The following is a 16,932-nucleotide window of genomic DNA, read 5'->3' as shown; positions in this document are numbered from 1 at the left end:
GTAGCTTAATACTAACAGAACATTAAGCCCTGTGCCGATCTGGTGTCTGGGACGCCTCACACCCACGACTGGCATGTCAGAAATTTCCGCACAGTGTGATATTTTTTTTCTCTAGCCCTACAATTTATTTCTGATCATTGTGTGACGGAGTAAAACACCAGAGCTACCTGACCAGTGTGCTATAGCCCCCGATTGTACCCAAAATATCGGGCGCACACTCTATAGCGCCCGAATCGACATTCGCCAGGAGCGCGACGATTCGCTTGTTCTTGTGGATCCTAGGTCGGGTGTGGACCCGCACGCGTGTCCCACGAACATGCCTGCATGCCCGAAAGTTGTTTCCAAACTGTTCCCTGCTGCTAGGACCCTTCTTTTTGTCCCGCGTCCCAGAAGAACTGTGTGGCTGGGCTGTGTTCTTGGCGGCAGAATGTGATGATTGGGGCGGGGGCTTGTCTGGTCAGTGTCAGACTTGTAGTGTGGCCACTCGCCCGCTCCTAGAAGACACATGACGATTTTATGTCACCATGTCTGATAATGTGACATCACATCCGTCATGAATGACAAAAAAAACGTCCTGTAGTCTGAACTCTGCATTAATTAGCGAATTTGTGGCTTGCTTTTTACCCAAGATGCCTTGGTCATCATTACATCATACAGTGTGCTTATAGGTTTTGCTCAGGAAAGACACGGCTAATGTAATACTCTAAGTATGGGTATTTTGTCGGGTTTTATTCATAATTATTCTGAGAAATCGCGAATGTGATCAGTTTTCTCAGAAATGATAATCATATTTCCTTAATTATAACATATGATGGTAGTTTGAGCAAATTTATTTCAAAAGAGCATAAAATCAAACTGGTAGCCCTCTGCATGAATCAGTAGCCAAGAAGGAGCTCTTACTTTCAAAAAGGTTGGTGATCCCTGTAATATCACACAGAACTTCCTCAAGAAGCAGTTCATTAAAATTTTCCTCTGTTCGCAGGCTTATGAGTACTTGCGAGAGGAAGTAAAAACATTTCAGGGAAAACCCATAATGGTGAGTAAAAGCAAATTTTTGTGTGTCATCGCACCGGTCTTACTGTTTTGTGTTTTCCCCTCTCCTATCACATATTGACAGGCCAGAATAAAAGCCATCAACACGTTCTTTGCAAAGAATGGCTACCGTAGCATGGACAGCAGCCTTTACTCCCAGCAGACCCAGAGCCATTCCCAGTACAGCTCCCCTCTCTACATGCAGCACGTCTACCCCCAGCAACAGTACCCCGTCTACGGCATCGTGCCCCCCACCTGGACCCCTTCGCCAGCACCATACTTTGAAACGCCTTTGGTGAGACATACTGCTTGGACTACAATCCCTGAGAAAATTATGGAATCTCTGCCCCTTGAAAATTATTATTTGAATATATAGCTTTGAAGGAACCGGCAAATCGTGATGTTCCACCAAACGATTCTTATTCAATATGCCACCCTTCTGGCTTTTTCAAACACTCGAAAAAGGCAAGAAAAAAAGTTGAATTGAGTCACAGTTTATTTTAATAAGAACTCAAATCTCAGGAGCTGTTCTGGAATTGGCTTATTTTTCAGTTCTAAAACAAAAACCTGCATCATATTGAATGTATGAAGTCAGCAGTTAAATCGGAGTGATCAAACCTTGGAGAACTGTTGCACCACGTGGATTGACGTGAATCATGGTTCCAATGCGAGCGATGTCAATTAAACCAACGTAGAGCATTATAAAACTCCAAGAAGGTAAATCATCACAGAATGTAGCAAAATATGTTGGTTGATCTCCGTCAGCAGTGTCTAAAATCTGGACCAAGTGCAAACAAAATCGGAAGGTTGTGAAAGGGAAGCGTAATAGTGGACAAAGGACGCCCTCCAACTGAGTCACCGTCTGTGACCGAAGTGGAAGAAACTGCGAGAAGCAAATGGAATTTACACTTCTTCTAAGAGAAACAGAGCAGTCCAGTTGTGATCGATTGATTGCGTTGAGAGAGAAATGAGAATACCCACTATTATGTTTTATGTTGCGAAAAGCCAAAAGCACCTCATCCACCCATCGATTTTCTGAACCGCTTTATCCTCACAAGGGTTCCTTAACACCTAAACATTAAAAAAGGCAAAAAGTTCATCTCTCCTGGATTGTGGATGGACCGGGTGACAGTAATATTGAGGTGCTGAAACGCGAGTCCGGCGACCCGGTGGTCCAGTGGTTAGCGCGTCAACCTCACAGTGCAGAGGTACTGGGTTCAATTCCAGTGTGCCCTGCGGCTGGCAATCGGTTCAGGGGTCCCCCACCTATTGCCCGAAGACAGCCGGGGGTAGGCCCCAGCGCCTCCCGCGACCCTTGTGAGGATCAGCAGATTGGAAATGAATCGTGAATCTGTATTGGACAAGGTGATGATGCTGGAACTTTAGTTTGGAGCTGTTCCAGTGAGGTTTATGAATAAAACTGGCAAATTTCCACAGTTATTCGAATTGTGTTACAGCGTACCTTGACATTGTAACCATTTGCACTAAAATGGCTGCCAGCTCTGATGTACAATACTGGATGAAAATGTATTAGATATAAAAACCACACTGGATCGAATCGAATTGTAACACTCAGATACTGAACCGTATGGCATGGAACCCTTCCGCCCTCAAAGAATTGTTTTTAATCGAATCGTAATCCCTCTATTTAATATGTATCGAATTGGCCTTGTACCAGAGATTTCCCAACTCGAGTGCTGGCCACCATCTTGCACTATCATGACACTCTGAACAGAAGTGCTTCGACACCACAAGTCTCCCCTGTTTAGGATGTCAGCATATCCCACCCTAATTTCAACTCAAAATTCGCATACTCCCGGTGTCCTTACATAAAATGTGTCGATGCTTATGTCGGACCCTGTGATGAAATCACGACGCATGGAGGGAGTCTGGTGTGAAGGAACTGGCTTCGGTCCTTATTCTTCTATCTATCTCTTGTTTTCTATCAGATTCTTTTTTTCCCCCTCCCCCTTTCGAAGTCAGTCTTCACTCCTACCCCGATGAACCATGAGATTATGAGATCTGAGGGTCAACGACGCATATGATCAGGCCGTGTAAATCACCTTGGGTTTCCTTGTCTACTCCTCCGTGAATTATGATCTATCGCCTATTCATGTAGGACACCCATTCCCATCCGATCAGCCTCATATAATACAACAGCAGTTTTTTTCTCCTCTGTATTGAACATTTACCAAACAAATAAACATAATATTGGGTTATAAAATCAAAGAAAAAAAGTTATTGAAATAATTTTGATGTACCGTTTGCTCTGGGTTGACCTTGCGGAAATGTGGAAAATAGGGAAACAAACGGCATGTCAAATTCTTAGAGATTCAATAACTTCTTCAAATTACCGATAGTGGAACTTCAAGGAAAAGAGAGTGATATGTAGGAAGCGGCAACGCTACTGATTTGTTTGGATTATTGTTGCAATCTGCACTTTAGTTTGTACATACTTATAACCGGTAATTGTTTGCGTGGTATTAGTTCAAGCTTGTTTGTTTATTGTTGTGACTTGAATGAAGATCAGAACACAATTATGAACCAATTTATGCAATTCAAAAGGGTTCATATACTTTTTCTTGCAACTGTATTGTTTACAAGTGGTCTTGTCTCTCCAGGCGCCTTTTCCCAACAGTAGCTTTGTTAATGGATACGGCTCTGGACAGTACAAAACTGGATCTGCTTCCCTTACGATCACTCGGCCTTTCAACAGAAATCGGTAAGGCTTCCGTTTGACTTTGCTGAATGTTCAGCGAGTGCAATGATCATGACATGCATTGACCCCAACAGGGAATGGTTCCTTACTCCCAGTCTTCTTGCTATCCCCACAGTGTCCCTCTCTATTCAAGAAAGAATGTTATAAATGCCTTCAGGTACCAATATTGTTTCGCAATAAGCTTCATTACAACCCCTCATCTTCCATTCTACCGCTTTTTGTATGAATCGCTGTCATGCACCAGTTAAGTGGTACACAATCAGTTAGAAAAATCATGTGATCGGATATGGCTTTGGCAGTTAGGTTCTACAGCTGTTACCCCATTGCAACATCTAAAGGTTTCCCCTTCAGCCTAACTATTAACCATCCATTTTGTTGCCCGTGGTTTTGTTTTTGTTTTTTTACAGCAGCTTTGTTGATCAGCAATTTCTTTGGCGCTTACTGTAATATACTGCGTACTACATTAACAGTTGCGGATTGCATTGTTATATCTCGAGATGAAACGACACGGGCATTTCATAATCGCAGTTATTGGTATCATCGTATCCCTGAAAGTCATGCCCACCAAAAATCAGATGCGCACACTAAGTGTTTTAGATAATTGTAAAAACAGCAACACTGAAAGGGCCTTTTCGTGTATGCAAGAACCCACAAATTGTAATTGACAAAATTGACAGTGATGCATTTCATTGTGTCATGCACTTGTGAACGCACTTGTGACAGTTTCTTTTACTCAATATAACTTTGTGTTTCCATTCGCAGCCCATCTTACCCTCCAGCTCTCAATCTTCAAAATAGCACACAAACAAAAATGCATGTGGATCGTGGGATTGAAAACAATCTATTTAGATACTTTATTACAAACCCAAGCTCATGTTTGAAATGAATTGACCAAGACAAAAACTATGTTCCTGCTATGATTTTAAATAAATTCAGACATTAAAAGTTCCAGTTGGTTGGTTTATAAAATATGTATATGTATATATACATATATAGGAAAATGTTTCTTACATTTTAGTTTTGGTAATTTTGTTGTTTTCATTTAAATTAGCACTGCCAGGGAGGCTTTGCATACGCGTCTGATTACTTGGGAAATTTAGCAACAGCGTAACAGTCTTCAACATTGCGTCAACCTTTTAAGTGCCAAGCACACTACAATATAAGTGTGTTAAATACAACAATGCCGATAATATACAACGATGCACCATTTTAAAATATATTCACTGTTTTTTAAACGGTTGATTTGTTGGAGGGGCGGGTACAAAACGCTTTCTCCTAGGTTGTCGCGTTTGTCTGTGGACAAAGTTCACTCCGTCCATCCCAATGAGCAGAATGAGATCTAAGGGTCAGAGACTGCTAAGATCAGACCACACTGCTGCTTTTTCTTTTGTTCCATCATTTGCCTCCCAAGTGTGTTTTGTGATGTGCTTTTTTTAAATCAAATGTAAATAGTATCATGTGCTCTTCTGAGCTTGATTGGTTACTGCCTCAGCCGATCATCAATACAGGTTTATGCTAGAAAATCCTACCATTCTCTTGCGGCTGGCCAGTATCTCTACGAAAACCCGCTGTCATCTTATGGCTTACCTGTTTCCAAATCAGTCCCCCAAGCAATGTGCGAAGATTTGAATCATTAATTGGACCACATGTAAGCCAGTAAGATTACATTTGCAACTGCAACTAATCAATGATTAAACTTTTGACCTTAAATATGCACATTTCCTGTACAAAGCTTTTAATTGCAAGCAAAGTAATGATTTATGAGGCACCCGGTAAATATTGTAACACAGCAGGATGCATCAGGGAGGAACATCCTTTGGAATGTCACGCTCAGACTCCTAAATTCTATTGCTCATGTTGTTGATGTGTCCTTTGATCTTCAAAAACTCTTCATTTAAATGTTTCCAAAACAATTGTCCTTAAAAACGGCATCTTTAAAAATGGAATTCTCTCCTTTTAACAATCCCGCAGATGCAAATGTTGCTCTGTTATTTGGAAACCTTTGCAAAAACCTTTGTTTAATTCATACTGTGTTTCATGCTTATTGTTTAGTGTACATGAATTAAGTATGAATATAATCAGACTGAACCTTGCCAGGAATCTGTTTTATTGCCTTACTGGTATTTCAAATTCTGTGAAAAAAAAAAACCAAACCTATTTAATCTCAGAAACTGCGATCAAAGAAATGTAGTATACATTCAAACTCACCATTCTCTGCTCTTTAAAATCCATGTCTTACAGATGATGTGATTTTGAAAAAAATGCACCAAATGTGCATGTATAGCTTTACATAGTGAGGATTCTAACTTCAACTAAACAACTCTAAATTTAGCTTCTCTCCCAACCATAACTGGGTTGTCACTAAATCGAGATGTGGACCAAATGTTAAAGCAGTCAGGCCACTCAAACGCATTGTCCGATTTACAGTATGCATGGCAAGTTTCTCCGAACGCAATCTGTTCTTGGTGAACCCCGCAGCAGGCCGAGGCGTTCATGCCAAGCCAGGGAAAGTTTATCCGAAGAGCTGCACTGGAACCCAGCATCAACAAAAGCTCCATTCTACGGATGCTTCAGGAGCATGATCATTTTACCTGTACTGACTTGAGGGGATTTGAAAGGCTTCAAGTGGGAGATGGTGATGCTTAACAATCTCAAGTCGGTACAGGTCAAGCTTGACAACACACTGACCCTGGCAGAATTTTTGCAGCATGTCTTCGAATCTCGGTTGTTGAGCCATGGCAATTTGAACGATATGCTTCCAAAAACTGCCAAGCCACAACTGCCAAATGCTCATGGCCTCACGTCTGTCTGAATGGGGAACGGTCGCGCATTGTGACTTTTGAGACACATTTCATTTGAACTTGAATTGATAAATGTTTTTACTTGCTGGCTTTAGACACTGTAACAAAAGTTTCATACGGATTTCATCTCACAAAGTATGAAATGCCGTGGCCTTTCCGTTGTTACAAAGTCTTGCATTTGTCTTAGTTCAACCTGTAGATAGATACCATGAAATTCCATCCTCATTCTTTTGCACCATAACGACCAAGAGCTTTAACTTGGTGTCGAATTGGCTAGCAACCGACCGTGTCTGCAATAAGTGCCGCGCGCCCGACTGACGTGTTCCTCTGCCGTAGAAACCACGTGAAGCCCCCCGTGCGGGCGAACGAGGTGACCCCAACGTCGATTGCCCCTGTCCCCCTGGAGAGTCTGACGAGACTCCGCAGTCCACAGCCCCACGCCTCCCTTAACACGGCGCAGGTGGCTTCTGACCTGAGCTCCATGTTCTCACATCTGTCTTCCTCATCTTCCTCCTTGGACCCAAACGATGACAATAACATCGCTGGACGTGGACGGTAACTCTTCTTTATTTATTTGATGTTTTAATAATTGTCTATGGAGGGTCTGCTTTTCATGGGTGCTGAATTCAACCATGACCCCTGACTGACTGAGTGTGTGTGTGTTTTAGACGGAACACAACTTACAGAGGGACACGCAGAAGGCGAGAAGATGAACGGATGATGGTACACTCACTTGAATATTGGACAGTCAAAGGACGCCTTTGTCCTGATAAGCGATTGTCTGCACGTCCTTCTCCTCCCGCAGAGGTCCGTGCCGCTGGCTGAAGTTAAGGTTTCTCCTCCCAAATTTGACTTGGCTGCCACCAATTTCCCTCCTCTTCCCGGCTGTGTGATCAGTACTCAAGAAGAGCCTGTGCTTGAGAACCGAATGTCAGATGTCGTCCGCGGTTTGTACAGGGACAAGGTAGGATAAAAAGTCCATTGACGGTGGTACCTTCAAGTTTCATCACAATCTGCTCTGCGACCGAAAACTCACTTTACCCTTAAGGTTAATTATCTCTAGAACAATTCATTCCAGAGTCCAAACTATAATAATACATTCATCCGGACAAGGCTTTCAATGATAAATTTGTGCCCAAAACTATAACCATCACTATTTTGATCAATATTGCAAGTTTGATTATTAATCGCAGTTGCACATCGTGTATGCGAAACAAGACAGGCAATCCCCTCCAAAAGCAGTGAAACGGCAAGGTCAATTCCTGCCTTATTTTTGTCGCTTGATCGAACAATTTATCGAAAGCATTTTACATTGATATTAAGCATGTTTTTAATTTAATATGCATTAGTGTCTTCATTTTAAATGTAAATATCGCTCATGGTCGGATGAATTTAATCGGGACAACCCTGGACTATGATGTTTGCAGATAACGTTGTGATCTGTAGTGAGAGTAGGCAGCAGCTACAAGAAAACCTAGAAAGGTGGAGGTTTGCACTAGAGAGAAGACGAATGAAGGTCATTCTTGGTAAGACAGAGTACATGTGCATAAATGAAAGGGAGACCAGTGGAACGGTGAGGTTACAGGGAGCAGAGGTGGCGAAGGTAGAGGAATTTAAGTACTTGGGATCAACAGTGCAGAGCAGCGGAGACTGTGGAAGAATAGAGTGCAGACAGGATGGAACAGCTGGAGAAAAGTGTCAGGAGAGATCTGTGATAGAGAAGGGTGTCAGCTAAGGTGAAGGGAAAAGTTTACAGAACAGTCGTGAGACCAGCCATGATGTACGGTCTAGAGCAGGGGTCCCCCAAACTATGGCCCGGGGACATTTGACCCGGCCCTCTAACCCTCCTGTTGTCCTCGGGTCAAAATGACCCGTCACTGTGTTAAAAATGCCCCAAAAAAAACCCGAATGATAATTTTGGAACTTGAAATTTTATGACTTTTCCTAGATTGTCCCCAACTGCAGAAAATTTGAAATGTTTTAAATTCACATTTCCATGGAAGCTGTACCAAAAAAAAGTACAAAGTTGGTCTTCGGGGCAAAATGACCCATGACGCAAATAGGGTTGAAATCAAGGTCACAGTTATTTACACACCATAGAATGTTTCAGTGTTTTAGTTGTCTCAGATCAATTAGTAGAACACGTGAACAAGACGGTAGCCGACATAAACAAGACAAGATATGTGGCTTTCTCGTAGATGGCAGAACTCTTTTTTTGTGGATTTCAAGGGGCTATAAAGAGAGAGAGTTGTTTAGTTATTATTTATTTCCGTTTTTTTCTGTGAAGAACTCGGAGAGGGTTATTTATTTCATTAATAGTGTTATTTGTTTCCTGACTTTTTTTCTGTAAAGAACCTGGAAAGGCTTATTTGGTTATGTGTGGCTCTCTGGGAAACATGTTGCAAACTGACACCGGCCCCCCATCAGATAAGGGAAAAGTTATGTGGCCCTCACAGGAAAAAGTTTGGGGACCCCTGGTCTAGAGACACCCTAGCAATGGGCAAAAGACAGGAGGCAGAGTTAGAGGTGGCTGAGTTAAAGATGCTGAGATTCTCCTCTGGAGTGACAAGGATGGACAGGATCAGAAATGAGGTCATCAGAGGGACAAACTCAGACAGGAAAGTTTGGAGAAAAAGTTAGAGATGTCAGACTTGAGATGGTTTGGACATGTACAGAGGAGGGACAGTGGATACAGGTGCGAGACGGAGAGGAAGGCCAAAGAGGAGATTCATGGATGCCGTGAGAAAAGACATGCAGGTAGTTGGAGTCAGAGTAGAGGATGCAGAGAACAGGGAACGATCGAAATTAATGAGGACAAGCGGAAAGGAGCCAAAACTACGGATTTTAATGTTCCCGATTAAAAATCCTATTCATTATGCAGCCCAAGTTGGCAGTCTCAGTTTCCACCGGTGTCGAGTGTTTGTGGCATTCACCTGCTTGCAGTTTCTAATGGAAGCAGAGGCCAGAGTGTGGAAAATGAGAGCATTTAGGACCATGAAAGCGTTTTTGTGATGCATGTACTCATCAGCAAACACAAAAAGGCACCGGTGGAAACGGAGACTGCCCCAACGACACCACAACACATGACATTGCCAAATACAATTCCAGAGGCAAATGCGTAAACTAGAATAAGCCGAGAAACCTTGCATTGGTCCTCACAGGCCTTTAAGTGGTACAACTCGCTCCAGTCCACCTTCAACAACAAAAATGGATCAGGGTTATTGCGTGGCAAATCTCATGGCATGTCTTGAAAGATAAATAATAAAGATCGGTGGTACATGGAAGCTCAAATAAATGGATGACATTGAAAACTGTTTCTTGAGGGAGCAGCTGGCCAAAACACACCTGCCGCGTGATTACCGGGACTAATCCAATGTAAGGAATTGGGAATGTTGGGAACGAGGCAACGGCCCAGTTGTGAATGTGAACACCATATTTACCCATTATAGATGTACACAGTACAACATAAAGAGATAGCATTTAAAGGGCTTGTCAAAAAATACAGATTCTGAGGAAATAGGCCAAATGCACTTTATCGTTATGTGCTTGCTGAAATTGGGTCTCGTAAGGTGCACTAAAAACTTTGTAATGATGTCACATGATGGCAGTTCAAAAGCATTTTCACCAACAAATTGTATAACTTTGGCGGTATTCAAACTTCAAGGTACCACTTCGCATGGCTTCAATGGTAACGAGAGCCATAACATGCGTATTTTGTCATTGAAAGATGGAAGCGGGAAATAAAGAAACCAGCGTCAGTCCAGCTTTGGTCACCGAGGAGGGTTTGGCGTGTGCAAGTCTGAGCCAGACCGCTGCAAAATGTGTTACACAACCACCAGCACCACTGGCCCCGATGTAAGTAACAATTGCATAGTTAGGAAGTGCACACACCTGACAAGGCTGGAGGTGTTGACACCTTTTGGTTTGGACATGAAACCAGGAGTCAGGAGAAAAAGGTAGAGCACCCGGAGCTGCCGGTTTCCAAAGCCATTGCCTGCATGCCTGCCGAAACCGCCGTCAGCCCCGCCTCCTCCGTGCAAGCTGTGCACAGCTGGAGGCCGCCTACCGCCCCCGCCTCCACCCCACTGATGCCCAGCATGCCCCCGCCTCTTCCTGCTGCTGTTTCTGCCCCTGCAAAGGTGAGCAAGGGGCGCCTTTTACTGGCAGCACTTCCGGCAACATATTTATGAGACTGTCCAATTTCCTAGAGTGCTTCAATGCTCTCAAGGATTTATGCCTTTCAATGGGAAACCGGAGTCACCATTTTTCTTTTGAGCCTCCTCACTCTTAGTCATAAATTAATCAACCAAAAAACTTGGGTGGTGGCGGCAGGCAAAGCCGGTAGCACCCATAAGGCCAAAGGCATTATTTTCACTAGTGAGGCAGAACTTGGTTCACTTACCAATTTGTGGCGCATACAACAGACACGGCGCCAAACTCGGATAACTCACACTGCCTACAGCTTCATATACTAATTGAGTATGTGCTGCTTATCAGAATCTTGATCTTAGCTAATCTTAATTGATGCATCCAACAAAACCCAATGCAGCTCTTCTTCACTTTCAACTTTGACATGATTGCGTTTCAGACGTCATTAAGGCCAACACTTGCAAAGCTTCTGTCTGTATTGGAAGTCCTTATAGCGAAAAATTCACCTTATTTATTGATTGACCCTCATATACTGTACATCAGAGGTGCCCAAACATTTTGGACCTCAGATCGACTTTTCGATCAACCAACGTGCCGGGATCGCCCCTTACCCCGCGCATGCACGCCATGATGAGAAACAGCCTGACACGGAGGCATGTAACCGTTTTAAAGTGCTTCCATGGGCCCTCTAGATTCCTATTCTTTGCCCGTGCCCTCGGTGAATTGTACACAGAGCAAACTCTGGATGAGAATAATAGATAAAATTCAATAAAAGATAATGCACAACATCTCTGATTACAAGCTGCAGTTGCAGACTGCTGAGCGCTGACAACTTCCGGTGACGTAGATCACGCGCCACCGTAGGTTAATGACTTAAGTGCTTCATTTTATGTTTTAAATATTTTTTCGTGAAAATGAGACTGACAGGATGATTAGGCTGCAGCGTACATTAACACAAAAAATATATTACAAACATGTGCAAAGACACACAAATGGTTGGTTTTTTTTCTTCTCCTACACATGTTTCGGATACACTTGGGACCTGTCCTAGATCTACCGGTCGATCATGATTGATGTAATGGGCACCCCTGCTGTATATTAATTCAGCAGGGATGAGATCTTTCCGCGTTTTGGCGGAATTCCGCTTTTTTCCAGTCAAAATGGACCTATTTTATACATTCCAAATCCGTTAAAAAAAATCTGGAAGGGGGGGGGGGTCCGGACTTGTCTTCGGCAGATTCGGGGCTCGTAATGTTTACAAGTAACGTTTGCAAGCATCCATTTTGAATCCCGTTTTTATCGCAAAGCGTTAGTTTGTCGTTACTTCCTATATGGGCGGGAACCAATGTCTTGTTGTGATTGGTCGCTATATCAGCAAACCAACAACAACCAATCCGTGTTCGCCTTCCTAAACCCCTTGCTCGCGAATGCCGAATGTTATCGAGACTCGCGACGAATCTAAAGCGCGTCAGATAGATGCGGATCTGAAAAACACGTTTCGATGGGACTGGTTGGATAAAAAGCTGACGGTGTCCCCAGTAGGAAACGTTCAAGAGGAACCATTGTGCTTGCGTCGGATTTCGTGAAAAAGCTCGATGTCGCCGGTAAAGCTCTGTGTACAGTGTGTGACGATGTCATTCTATACGGATCGAGAGAATGGAAAGCTTTACAGAGTCGCGCAACCTCGGTGAAACACTGAAAACAGCCATTTCTACTGAAAAGTAACTCCTCTATTTCAAGCGCTTTTAGACAGCCCGGAGCATGTGTAAAAACAAGAGGAGTCGCCTAAAAAGAGAGTGGAAAAAGACGGAGAAGTCCAATACGCGTTTAGCGCTTGCTAAAAAGCTTAAAATGAAGAGAAAATAAAGTATTCTACCTCATGAAACTGCATATTGTTGTATATACTGTAAATAGACATCCACTTTAGATAATAAAATACATTCATAACCCGATAAAACAATTAAAAAAAAGTGTGGGACTTCACTATCACTGGCTGAGGTAAGAATCAACAGCTTTTTTTATCACATTTATACAACACTTTATGAATACTAGTAATGAACAAATCTTAAATATGGCAGGGAATGTGTTTCCTTTTGTAGTTTTGATTTTGAGCAGCAAATTTGAAGTTACTCACCAAGAATGAATAAGCAAAATTGCACAAATTTTCACTTGAAAGAATAGTGAACAATCTTTTTTCTGTTAGTTTCAAATAGTGTGTAAATTGAATACACTTCATCTTCACCATGTTTAGTGCCACTTTTGTAAGTGGCCCCGTCCCCACGCTTCTTTCCGCTTTTTTCATCACTAGCCACTCTCATTCCTGATTCAGGGTTTGGTTCATCAACAAGTGGAATTTTATTTCCCCAGAAATTACATCGCTATAAATGTGTTGTGAAAGCTTTTATGCGTCAAACTTGAAAATCTCGAAACCCTGATGTGCTAGAAAAAAAAGGCATTTTTAAAGCGGCATCAAAATTAGCTTTAGGGGCACAGAGAGCCATCTCTGAAAATTTGCTGCTGCCCAGTGTAATGATTGGTCATGTTGTCGCCCCCTTGTTTAGGAGCCCCGTAAGCTCAGCTATGCTGAGGTGTGCCAACGGCCTCCCAAGGACCCCCCTCCCTCCAGCCCCTGCAGCGCAGCGGCGGGCCAGCCTTTGCGCGAGTTGCGCGTGAACAAGTCTGAGGAGCCTGGCCCCAGCGGTGTCCCCGGAGACAAGCCGGAGCGAAGCCACGACAGAGAGGCCGGGCGAGAGTGCAAAGACGGACGGCCCGCACGCGAGCGGGACCCTAAGGGCCACTACCGCCACAACGGACCGCGGGGTGCAGGCCCCGGCCTCAAGTTCCGAGAGCAGCGGAGACCACCTCTAGGCCGACGCCACTCTCCACAGGGAGCTTACAGGCACGCTGGGAAAGAGCAGAATATCCCACCGGTATCGCCAAAGTAAAGGAAAGCAAACCTCTATGAATAGAACAAAAAGTGTATGAAAATCTACATGGATATATGTCTAATTATATAAAAATGATACACATAAAAGCGACAACATTATGGTAGCTACCTTTCCCTGGAAGTTTTCCCACATAGCAACTCATCCGAGACTTGTGGGCGAAAGGACAGCTGGCGACCTGAAACGAGTGATTTGCAAAGGCTTTTTATGGCGCTGCGCTCAAAATTAATTGACTTTCCATGGAGATGCTCTGATTTGTGCAGGTCTTGGGAGAGGTAGGATGCTGGTGCCCCATACGTGGCCCTCTACCACCTTATGATTTCAAGGACAATATGCACTAAGGAGGAGAACATGCGTATGACATGTACAGAAACAAAGATATCACTAACACAAAATGAGCTGTGATTTGGTTTGCAAGTATGGCTGAAGGGGTTGACTGTTTCTGCATTGATTGTTCAAAAAAAAAAGTTGATGCGGGGGGGTTCATGAGACACGGTGTCCAACTGGAAGCTCGTCTGATCCCAAGTCGCTTTTGGCTTAAAAGTTGCGGCGGGCAAATCTCAGAAGGTTCTGATTCCAAGCTTTTGTGAGACCTGCTGAACTGTTTCCCTCTTGCTTTCTATTTCAAACTCTACAAGGTTTTGGATGCAAAATACTGATCATCAGTCAGGATCTCTGTTTACATATGTTTCATGAGCAGGGACGATTTGAAACTGTTGGCGGTCATGGCGTCGGAGTCAACGGCGTTCCGTCAGCTGAGAGCTCAGCTTTGGATGTAAAGTAATTGTCACTGTCAAGCTGCCTGAGACTGCGGCCCGCTAGCATTAAGTCCGCCGAATGTCATCGTCGGATTCTGGCCAGCAAAAGCTGATTTTTGTTTTTTAAGAGACCATAGCGGAATAGTTGGCTGCGCTGTTAGCTCGTATAACCCTTCACTAGATGTGTGGGAGATTTCAGTAGCTGATACGGCGGTTTCTGACAGCAGGGATCCACCTGATTGTGCTTTTTAGTGGGAGCAACTTTTTTGGGGGGGGATTAACTATAGAATGTTGAGGTTCGAGCTCACTGTATTATTGCTTTTTAAATATTTATTATAATTTGTCGCGCACGGCTTTTCTCCCAATCGCGGTTGGCTGGCATCCCCAAAGTTGTGTGAAATCGCATTGACAAAACCAAATGGAGTCATGCTGCGTGACGATGAATCGTTCAACATGCCAGCAGAGAGAGATGATATTTGACGCTTTGGGTGTGGAGGTGCAGTAAATGAATAATCACTGGAGCTGCCATTTGGTTTTAAGTTCAATTAACAAGAAATGCACTAATGTCCGAGTACAATTGCTTGCGGGAAATGTGAAACTATTTTTGCAAGCGTTTGCTTGACAGGCAGAAATGACCACCATCACCCCGTCCTTTTCATGCTTTGCTAATTTTGTTGTTTGAGTTTTTTTGGGTTAGGATTGTAAATGGAAATATAGATAATTGATCAAACACGTGTTTGAGACACAATCCTAGAAATGTAAGAATTGTCACAATCCTAGAAATGTAAGAATTGTCACCAAAAAAATAAATTATTTTGATTTGGCTTTCTTGTGTACCAATTTTTCCCCTCCTACGACTGCAATTAAATTTGACTTGTTTTTGTGTGAGAAATTGAGCAAGCGTTATTCATTTGAGGGGTAGCAAAATAGGCAATATCTGATATTCTCGCGTCGGTGCTTGAGTAAAATCATGGCCGTATGTGCTTTCTAAAGCGAAAAAAAATATTAATATATTCAATTTTTATGACACTTTTATGAAGGTTCCCGTTTTCGGAATTAACCTAACCTGTATGTTTATTTTAAACATGTCCCAAGGGTTAAAGCATAGAGATAAAAGTCCTCTGGATTTTCACATTTTGTGAAATTTCATCTGGAAAATTGAGGAAAAAATTCCAAAAAATAATCTGGATATTAGTTAACAACATTGAACGAACACGCGTTTGAGTTTGTTATTTTGCTTTCACGAGCGTAGCCATGTTGAGGCAGGAACACGAGTAACAGTAACACCCCTCGCATTTTCATGGCCTCGACATATCTCTGAGATTTCGGCATGTCGTCACGAACGGAAGCCATAAAAAGGGTGCACGTGTACACACAAAAGGCAGATTAATCATTGAATGTCGAATATTTGAATAGCGTTTTGTCTCAATGAATTCATTCGTACGGCCCCAGCGCAATGTTCAAACAGGTAGACAGGCAAGCTGACATACGTGCAATAGACGTGAGTGTTGGAAGCACGTTCAAGTAGTCATGGATTGAGGAAAAGGACTTGAACGGAGATTTTTTTGTCCAACTACATTAGAAAGGTCGACAAACCTGGTAAGTCAGTCAAAGTTATGTGTGTGTGTAAATATAGAGATGTGTATGTATATACATACATATATATATACACCCATGTGTATATACCGTATTTTCACGACTATAAGGCACCATTAAAAGGATTAAATTTTATCCAAAATGGACAGGATGCCTTATGATGCGGAGCGTCTTTTGTATGTGCTGAGTTCCAAAATCTGACTGACAGCCGACACGCTGTTTATATAGAGAAAAGGCGGAAGTGACTGTGGCCAGGCATGCGGGAAAGAAGTCGGCCAATCAGGGAAGGGTGGGCGTGTATATATACATATATGGAGAGAGAGAGAGCAAGAGGGAGAAGGCAGACGTGAGAGAGGACAGGCATGCTGGGGAGTAGTCCGCCAATGGGTGGAGGGTGGGCGTGTAAGTGGACGCTAAAGGGATTCCGCAAGCAGGTACCAACACCTGTATAGAGTGTGCCTATGTGCATTGTTGCAAAACAACTTCGGTTTTAGTGTCTAAGAACCCCCGAAAATAAATTCTACAAAGAGACACGCCTACGAAGCTCAGTTCAAACTTCAAGCCATCAGTTATGCTTTTGGCATGCGTGCCCATCTCACAGCAGCGGTGAAAATCCAAGTCAAACAAATGAACTCTGAGCTTGCCGTTATTCCCGGAGGCTTGACTAAAGAACTCCAACCGCTGGACATCGGCATCAACCGGGCGTTCAAAGTAAAGTTGCGAACGGCATGGGAACAATGGATGATCGATGGCATGTACATGTCTGCTTGCACTGTTCGAGTTTTTGGCAAAGCCGGCATCATTTCTGTGGAGCCGCATGGCAATGAAGAGTGACTCTGACAACGAGAGGGAACGCGGTGTTTTTGATGGATTACCGGTACTTGCACAATTGTTCGATTCTGATACAGAGGATGAGGACTTTGGATTTCTGG

At 43.2% G+C, this 16,932-nt stretch overlaps 1 protein-coding gene across 2 annotated transcripts in view; it reads left to right on the top strand.

Moving 5' to 3' along the window:
- The window catches only part of LOC127596355 (la-related protein 4), a 58,506-nt gene extending 43,277 nt beyond the window's left edge, over positions 1–15,229 (top strand). Inside the window, exons 8-17 of one of the 2 annotated variants that reach the window (XM_052058738.1) lie at positions 983–1,036; positions 1,118–1,327; positions 3,654–3,754; positions 3,867–3,908; positions 6,889–7,107; positions 7,221–7,275; positions 7,358–7,516; positions 10,280–10,407; positions 10,493–10,691; positions 13,263–15,229. In XM_052058738.1, coding sequence (XP_051914698.1) covers positions 983–1,036; positions 1,118–1,327; positions 3,654–3,754; positions 3,867–3,908; positions 6,889–7,107; positions 7,221–7,275; positions 7,358–7,516; positions 10,280–10,407; positions 10,493–10,691; positions 13,263–13,646 — 1,551 coding nt within the window. In that variant the 3' untranslated portion in view covers positions 13,647–15,229. The remainder of the gene's footprint in view (positions 1–982; positions 1,037–1,117; positions 1,328–3,653; positions 3,755–3,866; positions 3,909–6,888; positions 7,108–7,220; positions 7,276–7,357; positions 7,517–10,279; positions 10,408–10,492; positions 10,692–13,262) is intronic. The other variant, XM_052058740.1, reaches the window with a different exon arrangement.
- The last annotated feature ends 1,703 nt before the right edge of the window (positions 15,230–16,932 follow it).

The sequence above is a fragment of the Hippocampus zosterae genome, chromosome 2 (assembly GCF_025434085.1).
Source record: "Hippocampus zosterae strain Florida chromosome 2, ASM2543408v3, whole genome shotgun sequence".
In the NCBI taxonomy this organism is placed as follows: domain Eukaryota; kingdom Metazoa; phylum Chordata; class Actinopteri; order Syngnathiformes; family Syngnathidae; genus Hippocampus; species Hippocampus zosterae.
Note: the sequence above shows the minus strand (reverse complement) of the source record. Positions and strands in the feature narration are given on the sequence as shown.